The 22411-nt window shown below is 46.8% G+C and overlaps 2 protein-coding genes across 7 annotated transcripts; one reads left to right on the forward strand and one right to left on the reverse strand.

The window, feature by feature from the left end:
- Nucleotides 1–441: 441 nt before the first annotated feature.
- Nucleotides 442–15604, forward strand: LOC110534142 (proto-oncogene DBL). Of its 6 annotated transcripts, none has more exons than XM_021618838.2 (27): nucleotides 442–598; nucleotides 5856–5984; nucleotides 6261–6377; nucleotides 6582–6731; nucleotides 6854–6978; nucleotides 7158–7272; nucleotides 7371–7490; nucleotides 7646–7837; nucleotides 7998–8189; nucleotides 8542–8713; nucleotides 8937–9022; nucleotides 9957–10042; nucleotides 10262–10328; nucleotides 10418–10533; nucleotides 10658–10727; nucleotides 10849–10941; nucleotides 11117–11209; nucleotides 11317–11442; nucleotides 11601–11816; nucleotides 11961–12053; nucleotides 12458–12578; nucleotides 12721–12781; nucleotides 13106–13305; nucleotides 13529–13641; nucleotides 13809–13921; nucleotides 14011–14114; nucleotides 14464–15604. In XM_021618838.2, the coding sequence occupies exons 1-27, from the start codon at nucleotides 548–550 to the stop codon at nucleotides 14496–14498; spliced, it is 3156 nt and encodes a 1051-aa protein (XP_021474513.2). In that variant the 5' UTR covers nucleotides 442–547; the 3' UTR covers nucleotides 14499–15604. The 6 variants fall into 6 exon arrangements, with proteins under 6 accessions (XP_021474513.2, XP_021474517.2, XP_021474515.2 ...); XM_021618842.2 differs by having other exon boundaries at nucleotides 13190–13305; XM_021618840.2 differs by having other exon boundaries at nucleotides 12458–12536.
- A 247-nt stretch (nucleotides 15605–15851) lies between these two features.
- On the reverse strand, nucleotides 15852–21162 carry f9b (coagulation factor IXb). The gene is made up of 8 exons (XM_036933248.1): nucleotides 20949–21162; nucleotides 18085–18254; nucleotides 17951–17975; nucleotides 17708–17821; nucleotides 17339–17470; nucleotides 16877–17229; nucleotides 16654–16780; nucleotides 15852–16560 (listed from the first exon to the last, which is right to left on the reverse strand). Exons 1-8 carry the CDS (start codon nucleotides 21013–21015, stop codon nucleotides 15980–15982), a joined length of 1569 nt encoding a protein of 522 aa, XP_036789143.1. The 5' UTR covers nucleotides 21016–21162; the 3' UTR covers nucleotides 15852–15979.
- Between the last annotated feature and the right edge of the window lie 1249 nt (nucleotides 21163–22411).

A 22411-nucleotide genomic window follows, 5' to 3' on the forward strand; every position in this document is an offset into this window, starting at 1 on the left:
GTGCTTGCAAAGTGACCTTAAACCATAAAAAATAGCCAATCTCTAATTTAATGCCTAAAACGTTGCCTACCATTAGGTCAGATCGTGAAATGCAAGTTCAACTATATTTTTACCAGACCAAATATATGAACAAATATAATGCAATGAAAAACATTTGAGTTGATCATAATGAGGCTCTCTCCTCACTATATGGTTCCGGCATTGAGGAATGACCATCTTCAGATAATGTTTTTTATAATTTGTCTGCAGATAATCGATGTCTGGAGCTGAAAAAGCAACAGTATCAGTATGCAAATAAGGGAGCCAAATTAATGGCTTTTTCACAGATGCAATTCGATTCCCAACGTTCACCAAAAACAGCCGTTCAAAAAGAGCCGTTCGTTCGTAATCACTACCTGCTACCCACCCGGCCACTGCAATGCGATGCTGCGGCTGCTCACTACTGCCGAGAGTCCCGCGCAGTACTGATGGAGGGAGGGAAGTTGTGAGGCGGCGAGATATCCCCTTAAAATAGGGTGATATCCCCTAGAAAGAACAACCCAAAACCATGGCGGAGGCCAATCCTTTTAGGGGACTGCCCCGTTTGCGGAGGGCCGCGGTAAGGTGTTTACGATATAAGAATTTATTTGATGTTTCCCGAAATTAGGAATCAGGATCTGTCTATTGCAGCATAGCGAGGCGAACACTGCTTGGCCGGGATGTGCCCTACTGCGGCATCAGCTAGAAATCGCATGCGACTTAAGGCATATACAAATGTCAGATAACACTCGAGTTTCTGTCTGTTCTAGTAAGCGTGAATTTCCAAAATTGTTTACATAGTTGCACGTCTATACATGTGTTTGGAGATGCGGGGGGGTCGGACAGGACATGCCAATGACAAAATGGTGTGTATGATAAGTCTTGCGGGATAACAACAGTAACATTAGTTGAAACAGGTCTTTAGGCATTGAAGAGTGATATAACCTAGTGTTTGTTGTAGGAGGGTATTATCTTCAGTGTTATCTTTATCGACAGAGAGTTATTGCATATTGTATGACCGTAATATATTATTGCAGTAGCCCAGTTGCATTTCTACAGCTGTCTGGATGTATCCGTCTGTATCATTCATATACAGTTGGCTAATAACTGATATAGCCTATTGTACTATATTTGCTCTGTAGTTCACCACAGGGCATCACAGGCACCACAGCCAATTCCTACTTTGGCCGCCTTTCCTTACAGTTCTCTGCTGCCAATGACTGGAACGAATTGCAAACATCACTGAAGCTGGAGACTCATACCCCCTCACTAACTTTAAGCATTAACTGTCAGAGCATGTGACTAATTATTGCACCTGTACAAAGTCCATCTGTAAATAGTCCACCCAACTATCTCATCCCCACATTGTTTTTTTTTCTATCTCCTTTGCACCCCAGCATCTCTACTTGCACATTCATCTTCTGCACATCTATCACTATCACAGTGTTTAATTGCTAAATTGTAATAATTTCACCACTATGGCCTATTTATTGCCTTACCTCCCTAATCTTACCTCATTTGCACACACTGTATATATACTTTTCTATTGTGTTATTGACTGTACGTTTGTTTATTCCATGTGTAACTCTGTGTTGTTGTTTGTGTCGCACTGCTTTGCTTTATCTTGGCCAGGTCGCAGTTGTAAATGAGAACTTGTTCTCAACTGGCCTACGGGGTTAAATAAAGGTGAACTATATATATATATATATATATATATATATATATATATATATATATATATATATATATATATAAATGTACTGTAAGCAAGGCATTTCACTGACACAGCAGTGTGGTTGCAAACGATGGAGACAGTAGTTTTGGTAGAGCTGAATTATACCAAAAAACTGTATCTCATAATACATGCATTATGTGATGCTATAGGGGTCTATTTGAGATGTGTAATAGGCCAAAAAACTGTTGATATGCATGTTTCTGATCTGTGCTGCAGTGGTCAAACTAATCTTCAGCATGTCTCCACTAGGATTGACTGAGTGTGAGGGAAAGCTGATAGGCTTGGTGTCGCCTGGTGTGTTTCATTGATCACCTGTCCTGCAGACATTCAGATTGACTTTGCCTTATATCTATTTGCATTCACGCTGCTGCTCAAAGCTGCCCCTTGGATCACCGTGGCCTGTACATGGAAGTACATCTCCAATTGGTCTATGCAAAATTCCATTACTGAAGTCTTATTCACTTTTAGTGCTGAGCCTGAGGTGCATTTGCCTCACACATCTGAAGAGAGTCTGACATAGAACAACAGCTAGTTGGTCACAGGGATGTTATAAGAATCTAAGGACCTCCACTGCTGTTGCAGTATGATGGAGGGGTTGCAGTATGATTTGGAGGTGTTGCAGTATGATGTTGGAGGTGTTGCAGTATGATGTTGGAGGCGTTGCAGTATGATGTTGGAGGCGTTGCAGTATGATGTCGGAGGTGTTGCAGTATGATGGAGGTGTTGCAGTATGATGTTGGAGGTGTTGCAGTATGATGTTGGAGGTGTTGCAGTATGATGTTGGAGGTGTTGCAGTATGATGTTGGAGGTGTTGCAGTATGATGTTGGAGGTGTTGCAGTATGATGTTGGAGGCGTTGCAGTATGATGTTGGAGGTGTTGCAGTATAATATTGGAGGTGTTGCAGTATGATGGAGGTGTTGCAGTATGATGTCGGAGGTTTTGCAGTATGGTGTTGGAGGTGTTGCAATATGATGTTGGAGGCATTGCAGTATGATGTCGGAGGTGTTGCAGTATGATGTCGGAGGGCGTTGCAGTATGATGTCGGAGGTGTTGCACTATGATGTTGGAGTTGTTGCAGTATGATGTTGGAGGTGTTGCAGTATGATGTCGGAGGCGTTGCAGTATGATGTCAGAGGTGTTGTAGTATGGTGTCAAAGGCGTTGCAGTATGATGTCGGAGGCGTTGCAGTATGATGTTGGAGGCGTTGCAGTATGATGTCAGAGGCGTTGCAGTATGATGTCGGAGGGCCTGCTGTTACGGAGTCTAGTTGATAGGTGTCTGTCTTTATTCCTTTATCCAACATATCATACTGAAACAGATGCAGTATAATGTTGGAGGTGTTGCAGTATGATGTCGGAGGTGTTGCAGTATGATGTTGGAGGTGTTGCAGTATGATGTTGGAGGCGTTGCAGTATGATGTTGGAGGTGTTGTAGTATGTTGTCAGAGGTGTTGCAGTATGATGGAGGTGTTGCAGTATGATGGAGGTGTTGCAGTATGATGTCGGAGGTGTTGCAGTATGATGGAGGTGTTTCAGTATGATGTCGGAGGTGTTGCAGTATGATGTCGGAGTTGTTGCCGTATGATGTCGGAGGTGTTGCAGTATGGTGCCGGAGGCATTGCAGTATGATGTCGGAGGTGTTGCAGTATGATGTTGGAGGTGTTGCAGTATGATGTTGGAGACGATGGAGTATGATGTCGGAGGTGTTGCAGTATGGTGTCGGAGGCGTTGCAGTATGATGTCGGAGGCATTGCAGTATGATGTTCGAGGCGTTGCAGTATGATGTCAGAGGCGTTGCAGTATGATGTTGGAGGGCGTTGCTGTTACGGAGTCTAGTTGATAGGTGTCTGTCTTTATTCCTTTATCCAACATATCCTACTGAAACAGATGCAGTATAATGTTGCAGGTGTTGCAGTATGATGTCGGAGGGCGTTGCAGTATGATGTCGGAGGTGTTGCAGTATGATGTTGGAGGTGTTGCAGTATGATGTTGGCGGTGTTGTAGTGTGATGTTGGAGTTGTTGCAGTATGATGTTGGAGGCGTTGCAGTATGATGTTGGAGGTGTTGCAGTATGATGGAGGTGTTGCAGTATGATGTCGGAGGTGTTGCAGTATGGTGTCGGAGGTGTTGCAATATGATGTTGGAGGCGTTGCAGTATGATGTTGGAGGCGTTGCAGTATGATGTCAGAGGCGTTGCAGTATGATGTCGGAGGGCCTGCTGTTACGGAGTCTAGTTGATAGGTGTCTGTCTTTATTCCTTTATCCAACATATCATACTGAAACAGATGCAGTATAATGTTGGAGGTGTTGCAGTATGATGTCGGAGGTGTTGCAGTATGATGTTGGAGGTGTTGCAGTATGATGTTGGAGGCGTTGCAGTATGATGTTGGAGGTGTTGTAGTATGTTGTCAGAGGTGTTGCAGTATGATGGAGGTGTTGCAGTATGATGGAGGTGTTGCAGTATGATGTCGGAGGTGTTGCAGTATGATGGAGGTGTTTCAGTATGATGTCGGAGGTGTTGCAGTATGATGTCGGAGTTGTTGCCGTATGATGTCGGAGGTGTTGCAGTATGGTGCCGGAGGCATTGCAGTATGATGTCGGAGGTGTTGCAGTATGATGTTGGAGGTGTTGCAGTATGAATTTGGAGACGATGGTGTATGATGTCGGAGGTGTTGCAGTATGGTGTCGGAGGCGTTGCAGTATGATGTCGGAGGCATTGCAGTATGATGTTCGAGGCGTTGCAGTATGATGTCAGAGGCGTTGCAGTATGATGTTGGAGGGCGTTGCTGTTACGGAGTCTAGTTGATAGGTGTCTGTCTTTATTCCTTTATCCAACATATCCTACTGAAACAGATGCAGTATAATGTTGCAGGTGTTGCAGTATGATGTCGGAGGGCGTTGCAGTATGATGTCGGAGGTGTTGCAGTATGATGTTGGAGGTGTTGCAGTATGATGTTGGCGGTGTTGTAGTGTGATGTTGGAGTTGTTGCAGTATGATGTTGGAGGCGTTGCAGTATGATGTTGGAGGTGTTGCAGTATGATGGAGGTGTTGCAGTATGATGTCGGAGGTGTTGCAGTATGGTGTCGGAGGTGTTGCAATATGATGTTGGAGGCGTTGCAGTATGATGTTGGAGGTGTTGCAATAAGATGTTAAGAGTTGTTGCAGTATGATGTCGGAGGCGTTGCAGTATGATGTCGGAGGCGTTGCAGTATGATGTCGGAGGACCTGCTGTTACGGAGTCTAGTTGATAGGTGTCTGTCTTTATTCCTTTATCCAACATATCATACTGAAACAGATGCAGTATAATGTTGGAGGTGTTGCAGTATGATGTTGGAGGTGTTGCAGTATGATGTTGGAGGCGTTGCAGTATGATGTTGGAGGTGTTGCAGTATGTTGTCAGAGGTGTTGCAGTATGATAGAGGTGTTGCAGTATGATGTCGGAGGTGTTGCAGTATGATGGAGGTGTTGCAGTATGATGGAGGTGTTGCAGTATGATGTCGGAGGTGTTGCAGTATGATGTCGTAGTTGTTGCCGTATGATGTCGGAGGTGTTGCAGTATGATGTTGGAGTTGTTGCAGTATGATGTTGGAGGCGTTGCAGTATGATGTTGGAGGTGTTGCAGTATGATGTTGGCGGTGTTGCAGTATGATGTTGGAGGTGTTCCAGTATGATGTCGGAGTTGCATTTCTTTCGACCTTCGTCTCTCCCAAGCCCGTACGGGAGTTGTAGCGATGAGACAAGATAGTAGCTACTAACAATTAGATACCACAAAATTGGGGAGAAAAAGGAGGTAAAAATTAAAAAAGATCTAAAATAAAAAAATAAACATGCTGACTTAGGTTTATTCACTCGTCTAGTGCGATAGGGAGGAGGGCTTTATGTAAGAGTTATCTAATGAGCTAAGAAGGTCAACGCTGTGAACGTCCACACTTACTGAGTAGGATGCAAACTAAGAAAAACCGCTTGAGAATGGTAGTGAGGCAATAACCAAGTAGGAAACAGAGCAGGCTGACACAACAGTCATGCCACACAGACAATAAGGTTCAATGATATCAATTATCTTAACTGTTGTTCTCTTCTCCTGCTGTCTTCTTTCTGCAGATGTCCTTCCCGGGGAATCTCCACCTGGTGTTGGTTCTGCGGCCCACCAGCCTCCTGCAGAGTCCCTCAGGCACCGGCACTGACTTGGGCTTCCGCTTCAGCCAGGATGACTTCATGCTCAAGATGCCGGTAAGAAGTGGAAAATGACGAAACCAAGGCTTGTTTGAAATGTTGAGCAAATACCCGTACAGAAAGTGGTTAAGGGGCCGTATTCGGGCGATCCCAGTAGTTGTTTCAACAGTCGGACAATATCAGGGGCTGTGAAGGACTCTCTTAGGTTGTGTTTACGCGCAATCTCTCTCTAAGATGTATTACTGTAAGGTGAGGAGTGATTATGATCGATTCTGGTTGTCACGGTGGTTTTGTGCTGTACACCTCGGTCTGCTACTCTGCGTTCTTCCGCAGGTGGTTATGCTCAGTTCGGTTACGGACCTGCTTCGCTACATTGATGAGAACCAGCTGACCTCAGAGTTTGGTGGAACTCTGGAGTACTGCCATAGTGACTGGGTTGTCCTTCGTACGGTAAACATGCTGTCCCACGGTGTCACCTGAAGCAACACATCGATTTATAGGCAGACCTGGTATTTTGGTACACGGACCTTCGTCAACAACATGTAGACAATTTCACCGCAAAGCAGCCTAGATGTGCAGTGTGGCAGAGTACATGACAAATTCGTGTTTTTGGTATAAGGCAAGACGTTCATTACTATTTGTCTCCCTCTGTAGGCTATTGAGAGCTTTGCCGTGACTGTCAAGGAGATAGCCCAGTTGCTGCAGTCGTTCGGCACCGAGCTCGCCGAGACCGAGCTTCCAGATGAGGCCGACGCCATCGAGTTCCTCCTCAGATCCCACACTGACAAATACAGGCAGCTGAAAGTAAGACACGCCTCCCATGACAACCTCGGAATTATTCCGAGTTTTTGTCGTTGTTGTCGCAAGGCCGTAGTAGTGCATGTTGCTGTGATGTCCCGTGAATAACTGAATGGCAACGATTGCAGGATGACATCAGGTCAGTGATGCGGGAGGGCCGTCACTTGCTCTCCAACCTGGAAGCCGCCAAGGCAGCTAAAGCTGATGGCCAGGAGGACAAAGATATCAAACAGGACTGGGACACGGTGCAGAGGTGCAGTACACTGTTAAAAAAAAGATGGTTCAGACAATTGTGTTTCTTCTTCTTGGTGTGTCTAGTTTCATTTATCTCGTGTTGTCTTTGCGGTAGCTGCCATGGGATGGGGTTCTGGAGGAGTTATCGTTTTGATAAAGTGTTTGACCTTTAGCTTGTGTACCATCTGTTTTCTTCAGGCTTCTGGCCCAACTACGGGACATGGAGATGGCTTTTGATGGCTTTTTTGAGAAGCATCACCTGAAACTGCAGCAGTACCTTCAGCTGATGAGATATGAGATGAGCTTTCATGAGGTACAGCCAGTTTACAGTGGTAAAAGGGAAAAGTGTCAATCTGTACTATTTCCTACATTTAGTGCCAAAGGTCAAACTTCCTTTTTGCTGTTGCTCAGATGGAGGAGATCCTGGACCAGCTGTCTGGTCAGGAGAAGGAGGTCGCTGCCGTGGGCGGGACTGTGGTCCAGACAGAACAGCTATTAAAAGATCTGGAGTCACTGGACACCCGCGCACAGGTCAGGGTCCCACGACACAAACGAACCTCTCGCTTGACCCTTATAGAGTACATCCTGAGACTTCTGACAGAGAAACGTAAACTGCTCCAGATAGGTGCACCTATGATGGCTATCCTTGACTGTTTTTTTTGTTGTGTGATTGTGGTGGTTGTCAGGAAGAGATGGGCCGCGCCCAGATCATCATCCTGCGAGGCCACCAGCTGGCCACCGGTCACCACTACGCTCTGGCCCTGATCGTCCAGCGGTGCAACGAGCTGCGGCACCACTGTGACGTGCTGACCACCGCTATTCGAGCCAAACGGGCTACCCTCACCCGCATACGCCACCTGCTGCTGCGTCTGGAAGAGGCATGCGAGCGCACGCACACACACACACGCACACAATTGTAACCTCCATCCTCCCATATCCACTCATAAAGCTTGTAGAGTCTGTGATGGTCAGTGTGTCATGCTTCCATGCGTCTCTGTGTGTGTGTGTCTGTGTTTGTGTGTCTATATCCGCCTTCAGGCCCGGCGCTGGTGTGACGAGGGGGCTTACCTCTTAGCCAATCAGCTGGTGGATAAGTTCCAGTCCAAGGAGGGAGCTCAGGGAGCGCTGCAGGATATAGAGAGACTCCAGGAGGAGACACCGTTGTGTCTGAGCCAAAGCCCTGATGTCCTCAGTCTGGAGTTTGAGGCCATCCTGACCCCTCAGCTAGAGGTATGCATCCCTGTTCCATAGTGTGTTCTTTGGCATCAGTCACATTTCCACCCAGCCTGGCTCCAAGTCATACCGTGCCATTTCCTCCCGTTATCACCGTATCATTTCATCCCAAAGCTCTTTGGTGCGACGACAACATCCTGTCGACACGGCAAACTTGACACGTACTCTAATACTACAACTGCCACAAGCGTAGGGTATTATTATCAACAACCTGCTGTTGCCAGCACTTTCCACCTTTCTTCTCCCTCATGCAGATCCAATAGGCCTGTCAATCTCTATCAGTAATCTCTCTCTCTCTCTCTCTCTCTCTCTCTCTCTCTCTCTCTCTCTGTCTCTCTCTCTATCTCAGTCTCAGATTGGGGTGGCCACTGAGAAGCTGTCTGCCATGCAGAGAATGATCCACAACAGACAGGCATGTCTGAGGAAGCTGGCTGACATTCAGGTGCGGCCCATCCAGCTGGTGGCCCCTCGGCCTGAGCACTCTCCCCGGTGCAAATCCCCTCTCTTCTCCCCCAAACACAGTACGTTACCTTAAATACACAACCACAAAACTCTTACCGAGGCCTAACGGACGCTGAATATGAGTTAGTTCTCGTACTCTGATTATTAGGTGTGTGAGAAAAGGTTTTTCAAGGATGATAGTGGACATTCAGCAGCCTGTCTTCCTCAGATCAAGTGTTCATACTTGAAGTAATAGTCTTTTTTTTATTTTTATAATCATTCTGTGCATTTTCATGCCTGCAGGTGTAGATTTCAACTCGGTTCTCAACTCAAGGTTCTCTTTTGACCTCTTACCTGGCAAGAGGGCAGCTCGGAAAAGCCCTCGAAAGGTGAGAGTTGGGTTGTGACACCTACAGATCAGAAGGTTCCTTAAGATCCACTGCATTCATCAAGTGTCTGACACGCATTAATATAGGACTTTGGTTACGTGGTTGTTTCGAACCGGAACACGTCCGTTTTTTCCCCAATCGACGATTCGAATGGGATTCGTTTTACCAAACTGCCCCGGGAAATATATAATTTTTCTCATTCAAAATGGACCATCATGACGGGAGACAGGAGGCTGTTCTAGGTGTGAATATATTTCGACCCACCTGCGTGAACTGTATGCAGTCATTCAATTAGCTGACGTAATTGCCAATTGATCAATTCATTGGCACAATTATCATCCGCTTAATCTTTTAAAAGAGAAATAGGCACTGCCCGCTGGCTGAATCAACGTCGTATCCACGTCATTGTTAATGAAAGGACGTTGAACCGAAGTGGAATAGACGTTGAGTTAAAGTCTGTGCCCAGCAGGCGGGAAAGTTGGTACATGACAAAGCAAATCCAACATCTGTAGCGCTTTGTTTTAAGACTGCGTGCAGCACCTGTTCAACTCTGTAACATCCCTCAAAACACAGGGATGACGACTCACACGGGATAAGTATTAGCAGAGAACCTGGGGAGTCTGGAATAATAACCTTCCCGCCAAGTAAAAATGACTGATATGGCAGAAGACTAAAATGACGGATGTGGTGTTTTGTGCTCGTGCGGATAATCACATTACCCGACCATCCCAACCTCCCCCGTCCCAATAGGGCTATAGAATGTCCCTACATTACATTTCATGTCAACACGATTTGCATTTTCTCCAGTGTGGGATAGCATTTTTTTTTATTTATCTGGCCTCCACATCATCTTTGTCCTACAGGGTGGCTTATCACGGTTTCAGCTTGTCATGTTGACTAAATTCATTCTTGCCCTCTCTCTCTCCCCCTCCAGATAGAGGTGATGCATGACTATGAGGAGAACCGCAACTCTCTCTCCTACGGCCAGGAGGGAGAGGAGAGCCCAGACCAGCTGAAACGGTGAAACAGAACCCCACTCATCATCAGTCTGCATGCACTGTCTGATTCCAGCTTGGTTTCATCAACTGTTTATCTGTCTTTGTCTGTTATCTGCCTAGAAAATGTAATTGCATTTAATTTAATAAAGGAATTTCCCTTACTGGTGCCTCTCTGTCTCTCTCTCTCTCTCTCTCGCTCTCTCTCTCTGTGCATCTTGCTGACTGTGCTTTGTGTCTTCAGACACATAATCAAAGAGCTTATTGAGACAGAGAGGATCTATGTAGAGGAGCTGCTCTCTGTCTTGCTGGTAAGGTGTTTCATTTAACAGTTGCACAGACACACAAACCATCCCAAAGGGTACAATATTTAAAAAAAAACAAGTCTTCATTTCTGTAGGGTTACAGGGCAGAGATGGATAACCCCGCCCTCTCCAACCTACTGCCCTCTGCCCTGCGCAGCAAGAAGGAGGTCCTCTTCGGGAATATGCCAGAGATCTACAAATTCCATAGCAGGCAAGGAAGTGCACAAACACTCGCTCTTTCACACGCACTGAGGCACTGATAAGCAAAAGCTCTGTTTTTACAGTGAGGAGAGTATTGATTGAAGTCATGCCTCATCCGCCCCTCCTCTCTACAGGACCTTCCTCCAGGACTTGGAGGGGTGCCTGGAGACTCCCGAGAGGGTTGGAGCATGCTTTCTACGACGGGTGAGCAAGCTTCTGATCACCCCTCTCTGACTTCATGTGGTATGGGGTCATCAGGCAGAGCCCCCTGTAAACCCTCTACAGTCAGTTGGCTTGGTTTTGACGTTTTCTCTGTCCGTTTCAGAAAGAAAAGTTCCAGGTGTACGAGCGTTACTGTCAGAACAAGCCGCACTCCGAGTTGCTATGGAGACAGTGCTCTGCTTCCCTCTTCTTCCAGGTACTCTGGCTAAGTGGACTGCCAAACTGTTTTTTTCATGGAAGAGAGATGCACTTCCCATCACTTTTGAATCCCCTTTCACGTGTTGATAAAAGTGATATAGTTTTGACGAACGTTGCGTCTTCTGGATACATTTGAACGATTTCTTCAGTCTTTACGTCTCCATCCTGTGCAGGAGTGTCAGAAGAAGCTGGAGCACAAACTGGGGTTGGACTCGTACCTCCTAAAGCCTGTCCAGAGACTGACTAAGTACCAGCTGCTGCTGAAGGTAGGGCTTGGGCTCAGCCGACGTCTTGACTTACACGGTCCGTGTGTGTGCTTTAACATTCCATTTGAACACATTGGGGCCCTCCGGGCTCCTGTCTTTCCCGACAGGAGCTGTTGAAGCACAGCGCAGACAGTGATTATATCTCTGAGCTGCAGGGGGCACTAGAGTCCATGCTGGATCTCCTCAAGTCTGTCAACGACTCCATGCACCAGATCGCCATCACAGGTTATGAGGTAAAGCGTGTGACTGAGAGAATGTATGAGTGACTAAGTGATAATGAATGAGAAAGGGACAGATGTGCATCTTGTTTTTCTCTCCGTGAATTTTGTAATGATTATGTCTTACCACATCCCAACATGCTGGGTTGTGTTGTGTCTGGCTGTGTCCCCAGGGGGAGCTGAGTGACCTGGGCCGGGTGCTAATGCAGGGCTCATTCAGCGTGTGGATCAGCCATAAGAGGGGCCCGACGAGGATGAAGGCCCGTTTCAAACCCATGCAGAGGCACCTCTTCCTGCATGAGCACGCTCTGCTCTTCTGCAAGCGCCGTGAGGAGCATGGGGAGGCCCACGACCGCACCCCCTTCTACAGCTTCAAGCACTGCCTGAGGGTAAGGCCCGGGGGGGGGGGGGGGGGGGGGGGGGGGGGGGGGGGGCACGTCCGGCACTTCTGTTCTTCTCATATGGACACGCGTTCGCTTTGATTAAAGGTACAGTCAACACACTGGCGGTGGTGAATTGTGTTTTCTCTGCAGATGAGTGCTGTTGGCATCACTGAGAATGTCAAAGGAGACGTGAAGAAGTTTGAGCTCTGGTACAGTGGCAGAGAGGAGGTGTACATTGTTCAGGTGAGGGCCACATTATGTATCGTTTGATTTTGATTATCTTGTGCTCTCAGTTTAGTCTGTGCCTTGGCAAGTGATGGAGTGGGCTTGGTCTGGGCTTCTTACTTCATATGTATTCACTGTATTCTAGTCCAGGCTCACCCTAAACAACTACTGCTGTGCCCGCCTTTTCTATTCCTACGCTGTCCATAATGTCTATACACACCATCCTGTACATTGATATTCCGGACACTGACATTGCTCGTCCGGACATTCCGCAATTCTTTTATTTTATGTTTGGTCGAAAATCAAGCATTTCGCGGCACCCGCGATAACATCTGCAAGACGTGTACGCGGCCAATACAGTTTGGTTTGATTTGACTCGCTGACACACACGTGGTACTGATGCCCGTGGCTGTGTTCCACAGGCCCCGACGTTCCAGATCAAGATCACCTGGCTCACCGAGATCAGGAAAATTCTCACCAACCAGCAGAGGCTCCTCCAAGGTTTCTACTTTGCGTCTACTTGTCTGTCAGCTTCCATGTTGGGTGTGTTATCCATTCCCCTTGTCTTCTATTGTGGTGTGATGTGATTCGTCTGTCTGCATGCCAGTAGTTTGGTTAAACTACCTGGAGGTCTAAAATCACTTTTATCTGCCCTCTGCCCCCCCCCCCCCCCTCCCTCTCTCAGAAGACATTCCCCCTATTCAACTCTCAGAGCAGACTCCTCTGTCTCCTCCCTCTACTGACAGGTGATGCTCTTTGCATGTCCTCTCACGTCCTCTCATGTTCTCTCATGTCCCCGTATCTCACAATTTGCATGATGAACAAAGAGAACGTTGGGGATTTCCTGGAAATGTTTGAAAATGGCGCTCGTAGCGTGTCATTCGTTTGTGGTCGATTCCAATCATAGCTTGGTTTCAACTCATCTCCAGCCTAGTGACTCCCAAAATGTCAACCTTGTTTCTCTGGCGTTGGTCTGGAGAATGGTGTGACTTAGCCAGTGCCTGAGGCCAAGCTTGTGACCATGTGGATGTTGTGTTTCTGCCCCCCCGTTCCTTTGCGACGCGGGACAGTCTGGCTCATATGTCGGTGTGCATGCCGTGGAGTCCCAGGCAGATCACTGGCTGCTCAGGTTGTTTTGATGTCCTTCCTCACAGTAAGCCTCCAGACCAGTCCCTCAGCACGGAGGAGGCCGAGTCGTCCGGCCGCACCAGCCCCGTCCTCACAGACCCCGTGGTCTTCTCCCCTCAGCCCCAGCACAACAATCGACGCAGTGAGTATGCGTGGAAAACAGCAACCATTTTGTCTTTAGTAGCAAAGCAGACTCCAAGTCTACTGGCCAATTGGGGCCGGTCGGTGAAGTTTTGACACTGAAAAGTCCAGCATGTCTTCGCAGTGGAATTGTGCTTTTGTCATCAGTGGGAAGGTTTTGAAAGTGAGATGCCTTTGACTTGCAGGGAGGGTTGTAATCAAGAGCTTCTCTCTGTAAAACGTAGGTTGGCCTGGCACCTCCCACTCAGTGGACATCTGTGAGGGTCCGGAGGACTGGAGCACCACTGACTTGTCCAACCTGTCAGACTCTGACGAGGAGGACGACCCTACTCCACTGGTGAGCCGGTCTAAACGTCACCCGGCGTTGTATTGTCAAGTGTTCCTGCAAAACAGTTTGTGGACGTAATTGGACATTGGAGTTAGAGCACGATGTAAAATACGAGGCTATTGTCAGTCTGTTTTTCTGTTTATCTGGTATTAAGGGGACATGCTTTCCTCTCACAGGTTCCTGGGAGGTACAGGGCCCTGGTGGAAAGTAGTGTGTGCAGTACAGATGACCTCATCATTAAGTGCGGCGATGTCATCCAGCTGCTGGATCAGGACACTGTAGGGAAGTGGTGAGAAGCCCCGTTACTAACATCACTACCGCTATTGCTGTTGCTTGCTGTCGTTACTACAGCAGTACTCCTGATTCTCTCTCTGTCAGGCTCGTGAGGAATGTCAGTCGTTGTGATGAGGGTCGGGTCTCAGCTGATAACCTGCACAGGATTCTGGGAGAGAGTGGCCGTGCCCACTCAGGCAGGATGGAAGGTGAGGGGCTCCCCGTGGACCAGTAGTAGAGCTCACTGTTCTGGTGTTTGTAGCTATTAGCATGGATGAATAAGATGTCCTCATATCCACAAACATACCTGCACATTACGACCTTACTACCTGTGTGTTTCTCTACATACCTGCACATTACGACCTTACTACCTGTGTGTTTCTCTACATACCTGCACATTACGACCTTACTACCTGTGTGTTCCTCTACATACCTGCACATTACGACCTTACTACCTGTGTGTTCCTCTACATACCTGCACATTACGACCTTACTACCTGTGTGTTCCTCTACATACCTGCATATTACGACCTTACTACCTGTGTGTTTCTCTTTCAGGGAATCAGAAAACCCGGAAGCTCAGCTCTCTCTGAATGAAGCACATGCCATCCACCCTCCGTCCGGACACAACCTCTGACCCCACAACTGTCGTCCTGACATCCTTCCCATCGTCTTTCCTGGAGACTCCAGGGGCCTTGAACATGCTGCCAGAAACCGATCAGTCATCAATCAAACCAGAGGATCTGAAGGGTCGACTTTGCCTTCTTTTAACCGTCCATCTCCAGAAATGTATAATAATCACCACCATATTAATACCATGACGATAAAACCACAAGGACGTCTTTTTACATTTCCTCCAGAGGGTGCATGTGTTGCCGTGGGTAACGCCCCTACCCACGTCAAGCAAACAACCTCGAGCACAAGGCAGTGGACTGAGTCTACTTTCCGACCCCCTGGGCAGCATCACAACATCACCTTAAAGAACTGTCACCCCGGGAGATAGGATCTCCATGTCTTCATTTTCCTGGATGAGATGCATGAACTGTTTCTAGCCCACTTTATAAATACATTTACTTAGAAAAGGACTGTTTTACTTCTGTTACAGTGAAAGTGAATCCAATCTCTCTCTTTTTTTTTATTTTTGACATTTGTGTGTTACTATCATGGTTCATGATAGACCATAACAGATTTCAACATATCGTCAATGCCAGGTTATGTGCCAAAACATGCTATTGTACAGTTTCCCTGTCTGCTTTATTTGTTAGAACAGCCTCATTTTGTACCACTCTCATTATCCCCAATTACTATGGTAAATAGCTGACATTTCAGTGTGAAAGCTAACAGCAAGCAAACTGTGCCAAGCGTTGTATTTCTATGCTCACTATTCTGCATGAATGTCGACAGGGTGTTGCAAGTGGTCAGTTCCAAGTTGAACATTGCCGAATGCTTCTTTTTATGTTTACTGCAGTTTTGTGCCAGTAGGGGGTGGTGTGTCAGTCGTCTGACCATTTGACGTGAGAGGAGGGTCCCGCAGTGCCGCTGCCGCTACTTCTGCTGCTGAGTGAGTGTGATGATTGGATGTTGCAGCTTCTATGTAAATTCTCCACATAGACGGACGTTGGGGATTCATGCGAATCTACAGAGAATTTCATATATGATATGGATGGAAATTATTTTACCAAATACAAGCACAAGCGGATCTGATGGGAGAGTCTTTCTTTACATTCTGGTAATTTAGCAGAAACTCTTATCCATTTTCATAAATGTTTCTTTACTATGTCTTAACTTTATTTATTGTATTTTTTTTACCTTTATGGGTGTGGATGTGCATTTTGTAAATGTTGACTGATACTACTGTACAAGGCGTAGGCCTCTGGGTCAGTCCCTAATGTTTCTGAATCTGCCTGACTATTTTGAATAACTTACAGAAGACATTCAAAGAGACATCATTTCCCGGATCCCTTTTAATTCATCAACAAAGAGTAAATCAGCCCAGTTAAACATTACACAATGGTAATCATCCAAAACGTTAAGTAACGTAAGGGCAGGGGGGGGGGGGGGGGTCTTGGACCTCTCAGACATCAGGCTCAGAGTTGGAACCAATGCTTCTCAGCCCAGTGACATTGGAGATCCACGGGAAGTAACGTGACACACGTGTGTAGATGCCATACTTCCCTTCCTTGGCGCACTCCTCCCCCCAGCTCACGATGCCTGTCAGAAACCAAGTGTCCCGGTACTGGGTGACATGGGGACCGCCACTGTCCCCCTGGCATGAATCCTTCTGCTCGCTGCGGTAACCGGCACAAAACATGAAGCGGGACACCCGTTCTGCGCTGCTGCCCTTGCACTCGGTCCTGTCCACGTAGGGCACCTCTACCTTCTGCAGTATGGAGGACTCAGGGCCCTGGAAGCGCATCCTGCCCCAGCCGCTGACCACCGAGATAGAGGCCTCCCTCAGCAGCGTCTCAGTGAAGTCCTTGGGCCCCAGACAGATGGGGAGACTGTAGTCAGAGAGGCGTGCGGGCGTGCGGAGCTTGAGCAGGGCTATGTCGTGGTTGTACTGACTTATCTTGGCGTCGTATCTCGGGTGCATGTGATGCTCAGCCACAGCGTGGTCATGCTCCGTCCCCTCCTTGACCTGCATGTTGTGCTCCCCTGGCGAGAGGCATTGTGATCAGATGAACATTATTTTGAACGAATGAAGCACAAATACCAAATAGGCAGTCACTCCTACTTGGTTTGACTCACCCACTCTGATGAAGAAGGTTCCAATCTTGCCCTCGTTCAGGCAGTGGGCAGCGGTGATGACCCACATCTCACTGAGGAGGGTGCCACCACAGAAGTTCTGCCCGGTCAGCTTGCTCATCAGGGACACCTGGCAGTGTCCCAGAGGTTAGCACAGACAACCGCAGTCTAAACACATTGACTGGAGGGGCTTAGTTACACTCACACACTCACACAACTGGCCTACCTGCCAGGGGATCTCCCCAGGTTTCACTGTGTTTCCCCCAACGATGCGCTGGTCGCTGGATGTCTCTTCCTGGATGGTGGGCAGTGTTGGGAAGAAGGCCCAGGAGGGCAAGTCCCCCAGCACTGAGGAAGAGTGGCTGCTACTGGTGCTGCTGACGCGGTGGGGGGTTGTGGTGGTGGCATTGACCGCAAGAGAATCCAAGGTGTTGTTCACAGAGGCCTCCGGTGTCTCAGTGATGTTGAGGGCGTTGTCGTCGGACTGCCGAGTCTGATCAACATTTACGGCTGTGATGATCGACCGAGAGGACAGCGTTGCGCTTATAGCCTTGCCAAGATGACCACAGGGGAATGGTCCTGGCCAAAATAAACATAGATGAGACCGGTTGAAAAATAGATGATAGATGATTTAAATCAACGCAAAGAGAACATGGTGCGCGGACTTATATGCAGGATCAATCAGTACCTTCTGGTTCGCAGGTGGTCTTGTCCGGAGCCAGTCTATACCCTGTGGCACAGTCGCACACTGCATGCTGGGCGTTCAGCACACAGAAGTGGGAGCAGCCACCGTTGTTAATGTCACACTGCTTAGCCATCTCTGAGTAGGGAGAATCCATGAGAACAGAGGATTAGGAGACAAGTCGATTTTGAACAATGGGAGGGGGGGGGGGGGGGGGATTAACGAGGTTAACATGTAAGCTACTATAAGGTAAACATATGCAATGTTCAAGTTAAAGCAGGAATATCTGCAAATCCAATCGAATGCCAAGTGGATGACAAGATAGTTGACGTTACTGCGTTTGATTTGATTTTAAACAGATTACAGGTTACTCACCAATCTCACAGTTTTTCCCATTGAATTGAGGTAGACACCAGCATACGTAAGCACTCATGGCATCTTTACACTTCCCCCCATTCTGGCATGGGTTGGACTCACACTGGTCCCCGTCTGTAGGGGCACATAGACAAAGACTTGACTACAGGTAGATGAGATAGATTATACCAATCAGCTCATTGTACAACTCTACTATCTCTACAGAATATCGATTTATTTTTTATTTTTAGCCTTAATGCTTACCAAGGTAATTCGCCCAGAATTGCATCTAAAGCAAAAGAAAAAGAAACACCATTATTGATGCTGTCCATCACTTGACATGGCAGAGCCTAATGGGCAGATGGACTTCATGTGCGGTTGTAGGGGATGCTACCTACTGTTTTCTCCTCGTTCTCAAACACTTCCCTCGCCTCCTCCAGATTGCAGCGCTCCTCGATACACTCCCTCTCCAGGTTGTCCTTCTTCATCTCCTCGAAGGCCCCCGTGTTGTAGCGCTTCTGCCTCCTCAGGAGGGTGTCTGCAGACTGCCTGGACAGAAAGACTGAGGCTGGGGAGGAAACGAGGACAGAGATGGGGGGGGGGGGGTCACTAAATGAACAATTGCGTTGAAATGAATTCCGCTTATAGGTTCAGGTTGGCAAAGCATATGTCGTTTCCCATGAAGAAGAAAATATCATCATTGACATATAGAAAACGTCCCTTCCTCTGACTCTTCTCATCCTCGCCCTTATGCTCTCATTCTGTATCTGTACCCTGAAGTTTATACAATGTGCCAATGCATTTGACTGACTGACAACTGAACTGGAAGGAGCAGGGGTGTCATGCACACCAAAAATCGGAGGGGGAACAAAGTATGTTAGGATGACTAGGGGAGAGTCTGGAGGGGGGCTAGGGCCCCGTCAGGAAGTTGAAGAATTTTGCATTTTTCAAACACTTTAAACAGCTTTTTCCTGCAATCCAGAGTCATAATCATTATGCTTAATTCTATTAAAAAATATATGCTTATTTTTCTGCATGTCTAAGCATACCTCTTGAGCAATCTGTATCCTCCCGACTGGTGGTTATTTTTTAAAGAAACTAAATACACTATATATACAAACGTATGTGGACATAACAATCGAGCACACAGCCATGCAATCTCCATAGACAAACATTGGCAGTAGAATGGCCTTACTGAAGAGCTCAGTGACTTTCAATGTGGAACTATCATAGGATGCCACCTTTCCAACAAATCAGTTCGTCCAATGTCTGCCCTGCTAGAGCTTCCCTGGTCAAACTGTAAGTGCTGTTATTGTGAAGTGGAAACGTCTAGGAGCAACAACGGCTCAGCCGCAAAGTGGTATGCCACACAAGCTCACAGAATGGGGCCGCAGAGTGCTGAAGCGCGTAGCACGTAAAAATGTGTCTGTCCTCAGTTGCAACACTCATTACCGAGTTCCAAACTGCCTCTGCAAGCAACGTCAGCACAATAACTGTTTGACGGGAGATTCATGAAATGGGTTTCTATGGCTGAGCAGCCGCACACAAGCCTAAGATTACCATGCGCAATGTCAAGCGTCGGCTGGACTGGTGTAAAGCTCGCCACCATTGGACTCTGGAGTAGTGGAAACGCATTCTCTGGAGTGATGAATCACACTTCACCATCTGGCAGTCCGAAGGATGAATCTGGGCTTGGCGGATGCCAGGAGAATGCTACCTGTCCGAATGTATAGTGCCAACTGTAAAGTTTGGTGGAGGGGGAATAATGGTCTGGGGCTGCTTATCATGGTTTGGGCTAGGCCCCTTAATTCCAGTGAAGGGAAATCTTAACTCTACAGCATACAATGAAATTATATACGATTCTATGCTTCCAACTTGTGCTAACGGTTTGGGGAAGGCATTTTCCTGTTTCAGCATGACAATGCACTTGTGCACAAAGTGAGGTCCATACAGAAATGGTTTGTCGAGGCCTAACGAGTGGCACAGTGGTGTGAGGCACTGCATCGCAGTGCTAGAGGCATCACTACAGACCCGGGTTTGACCCCAGGCTGTAATGATTTTTGGCCCAGCATCGTGCGGGTTAGGGGAGGGTTTGGCCAGCCGGGATGTCCTTGTCCATCGCGCTCTAGTGACTCCGGCCAGGTGCCTGCCAGCTGTACGGCGTTTACTCCGACACATCGGTGCAGCTGGCTTCCGGGCTTCCGGGTTAAGCGAACAGCGTGTCAAGAAGCAGTGAGGCTTGGCGGGGTCGTGTTTCGGAGGAAGCATGGCTCTCGACCTTCGTCTTTCCGGAGTCCGTACAGGAGTTGCAGCGATGGGAGAAGACTGTTACTACCATATGGATATCACGAAAAGGGGGTAAAACGTGGAAGAACTTGACTGGCCTGCACAGAGCCCTGACCTCAACCCCATCAAACACCTTTGGGATGAATTGGAACGCCGACTGCAAGCCAAGCCTAATCACCCAACAGCAGCGCCCAACCTCACGAATGCTCTTGTGGCTGAATGGAAGCAAGTCCCCGCAGCAATGTTCCAACATCTAGTGGAAAGCCTTCCCAGAAGAGTGGAGGCTGTTAAGGCAGCAAAGGGCAACCAACTCCATATTAATTCCCATGATTTTGGAATGAGATGTTCGACGAGCAGGTGTCCACATACTTTAGGTCACGTAGTGTGTGATTCCCTTCATCTCTGCTAACTTCTGTGTAAAAGATTGAAAGGAATGTGAGTCTTATCCATTTAGATATTGCTTTTCTTTTCTAAAGTCTACCAACCTTGCCAGCAGGCATGCCAGCTAATATAGTTATACAAGTAATCTACTCTAACTTGGTAGCCTGAAATGGCTTCTTGGTAGCTAGTTATAAGGATGGGTGATTGAGAACCTATCTGGGCTAGCTAAAACAACTTCATAAAATTGCTAGATGGCTAGGTATTACAGAGAAACAACCACAAAAAAATGCATTAAAATGATAATAGATATATATTTTTAAACAGGACAAAGCCGAGGGGGAACATGCCCCTGTGCCCACTACGGGCATGAGTTATCAGGGAAGAAGTGAGGCCAGTTTACTGAAATCAAAGTCAAGCACTGGTTTGGGTTTATGTGAAGCAGACATAATGGATGTTACGTGAATAATATGTGAATCAAACATCACATTCGTACGGTATTTCTATACTATCATAAAGACTGATAAAGAAGCACTTGTGAAAAGCATAGGATACTGTTTGTCGATGTCTGTTTTTTTGTTAAATGTGTGAAGCCTACCTCCAGAAGTGAACTCGTTTTCCACCATGAATACCGCAGTTATGACAAATAAACACATCCTTGTCATCTTGTTGCTCTAGGTAGTTATTCTCATTGATATCCCACCAAACAGAAAAGACCAAAAAGGAATGGACAAACTTGACTCTAAACTCCAAAGTACAGGAGACTATTTGCACATGACCACCTGGGTAAGCGAATCTCTCTCTCTCTCTCCCTTTCGCTTTCTCTCTCTCTCTCTCTCGCGCTCTCTCTCTCTCCGTCTCTCTGTGAGTCTCTATAAAATTCCTCTTCGAGTTTAAAAAAAAAAGTTGGGTGGCTTGAGTTAAAACCTAACTGTTATTATTAAATCTATTGGTCTATATATTTTGCTGATTCAAATGAAACGGTTCATACCTTTTTACTAATTGAAGACAAATGTGGTCCAAACTTGGGCAACACAACAAATATTGACAGTTGCTGTCTGACTTTTGTCAACCCTGTGTTTGAAGTGCAAGACCGCTGAATAGGGGTTCTTCAACCACAAGGTTATTTCCACTCTTGATAAAGGTTAAAAACGGCTGTTGTAAATTCTAGTCTGTGTCACACACAAAAAAACAATGATTGTGTACCCAAATGAGGGGCAGAGGTGGGCATGTCAGTATAACTCTTAAGTTGTACAGTATTTGCAGAGCTCGCAAAACTGTCAGCTCCTGATCTCTTCCTAGGGACGATGCCAGCTCAGGCTGATGAAGTTCTGCCTCGCAAATGATGTGTCTTTTCCAATATCTAACTGTCCTGCTGTTTTCCCCGTCTGAGCTTTCGTGACCTTTGGATGATAAGAGTATAAACAGGGCACTAGGCCTCTAAAACAGGCTACACGCAGTCACAATGTGAGTGTGGTACTACCAGCAGAACAGGCAGTGCGAAAGCATCAGAACAAAACATAGGACATGGAAACTATTGGGAATATTTCTAAAATGTACAACTACAAAGTCCTTATTAACCATTATACAGTTTTGCACAGCTAACATAATGTAAGATTTATCATAGACAATGATGTCATCTCCCCAATGGACATTGACAGCACCTGTATTCAAGCAATGATCTCGTTCACAGATAAATATATTTTGCTTAGAAATTACAATGACGAGCTGAAATATGAATTTGGTTCCTGTTTATGAAAGCTTGGCCCTTTGAGTCGGTACCAATGATGTACTGCATATTAACCCTGGATTGCTGATGTTATGCATTGGCCATTGAGAGGATATGAAGCCACTGGTCGGCCATATTGACACTACCCAGTAGGAGCAGTCCTCCATAGGAATGAATGGAATTAAATGTTTCAAGGACAAAATGACATCTATTTAGGTATATTTGTGTTATAGTGGGGACAGTAACATTAGTACTCTCTAAGAAAATACTTAAAGGAAAATGTTTTATGTAGTTACACAATGAGTAAATAAATACACAATGATTAACTAAGA

The sequence above is a fragment of the Oncorhynchus mykiss genome, chromosome 10 (assembly GCF_013265735.2).
Source record: "Oncorhynchus mykiss isolate Arlee chromosome 10, USDA_OmykA_1.1, whole genome shotgun sequence".
Taxonomy (NCBI): domain Eukaryota; kingdom Metazoa; phylum Chordata; class Actinopteri; order Salmoniformes; family Salmonidae; genus Oncorhynchus; species Oncorhynchus mykiss.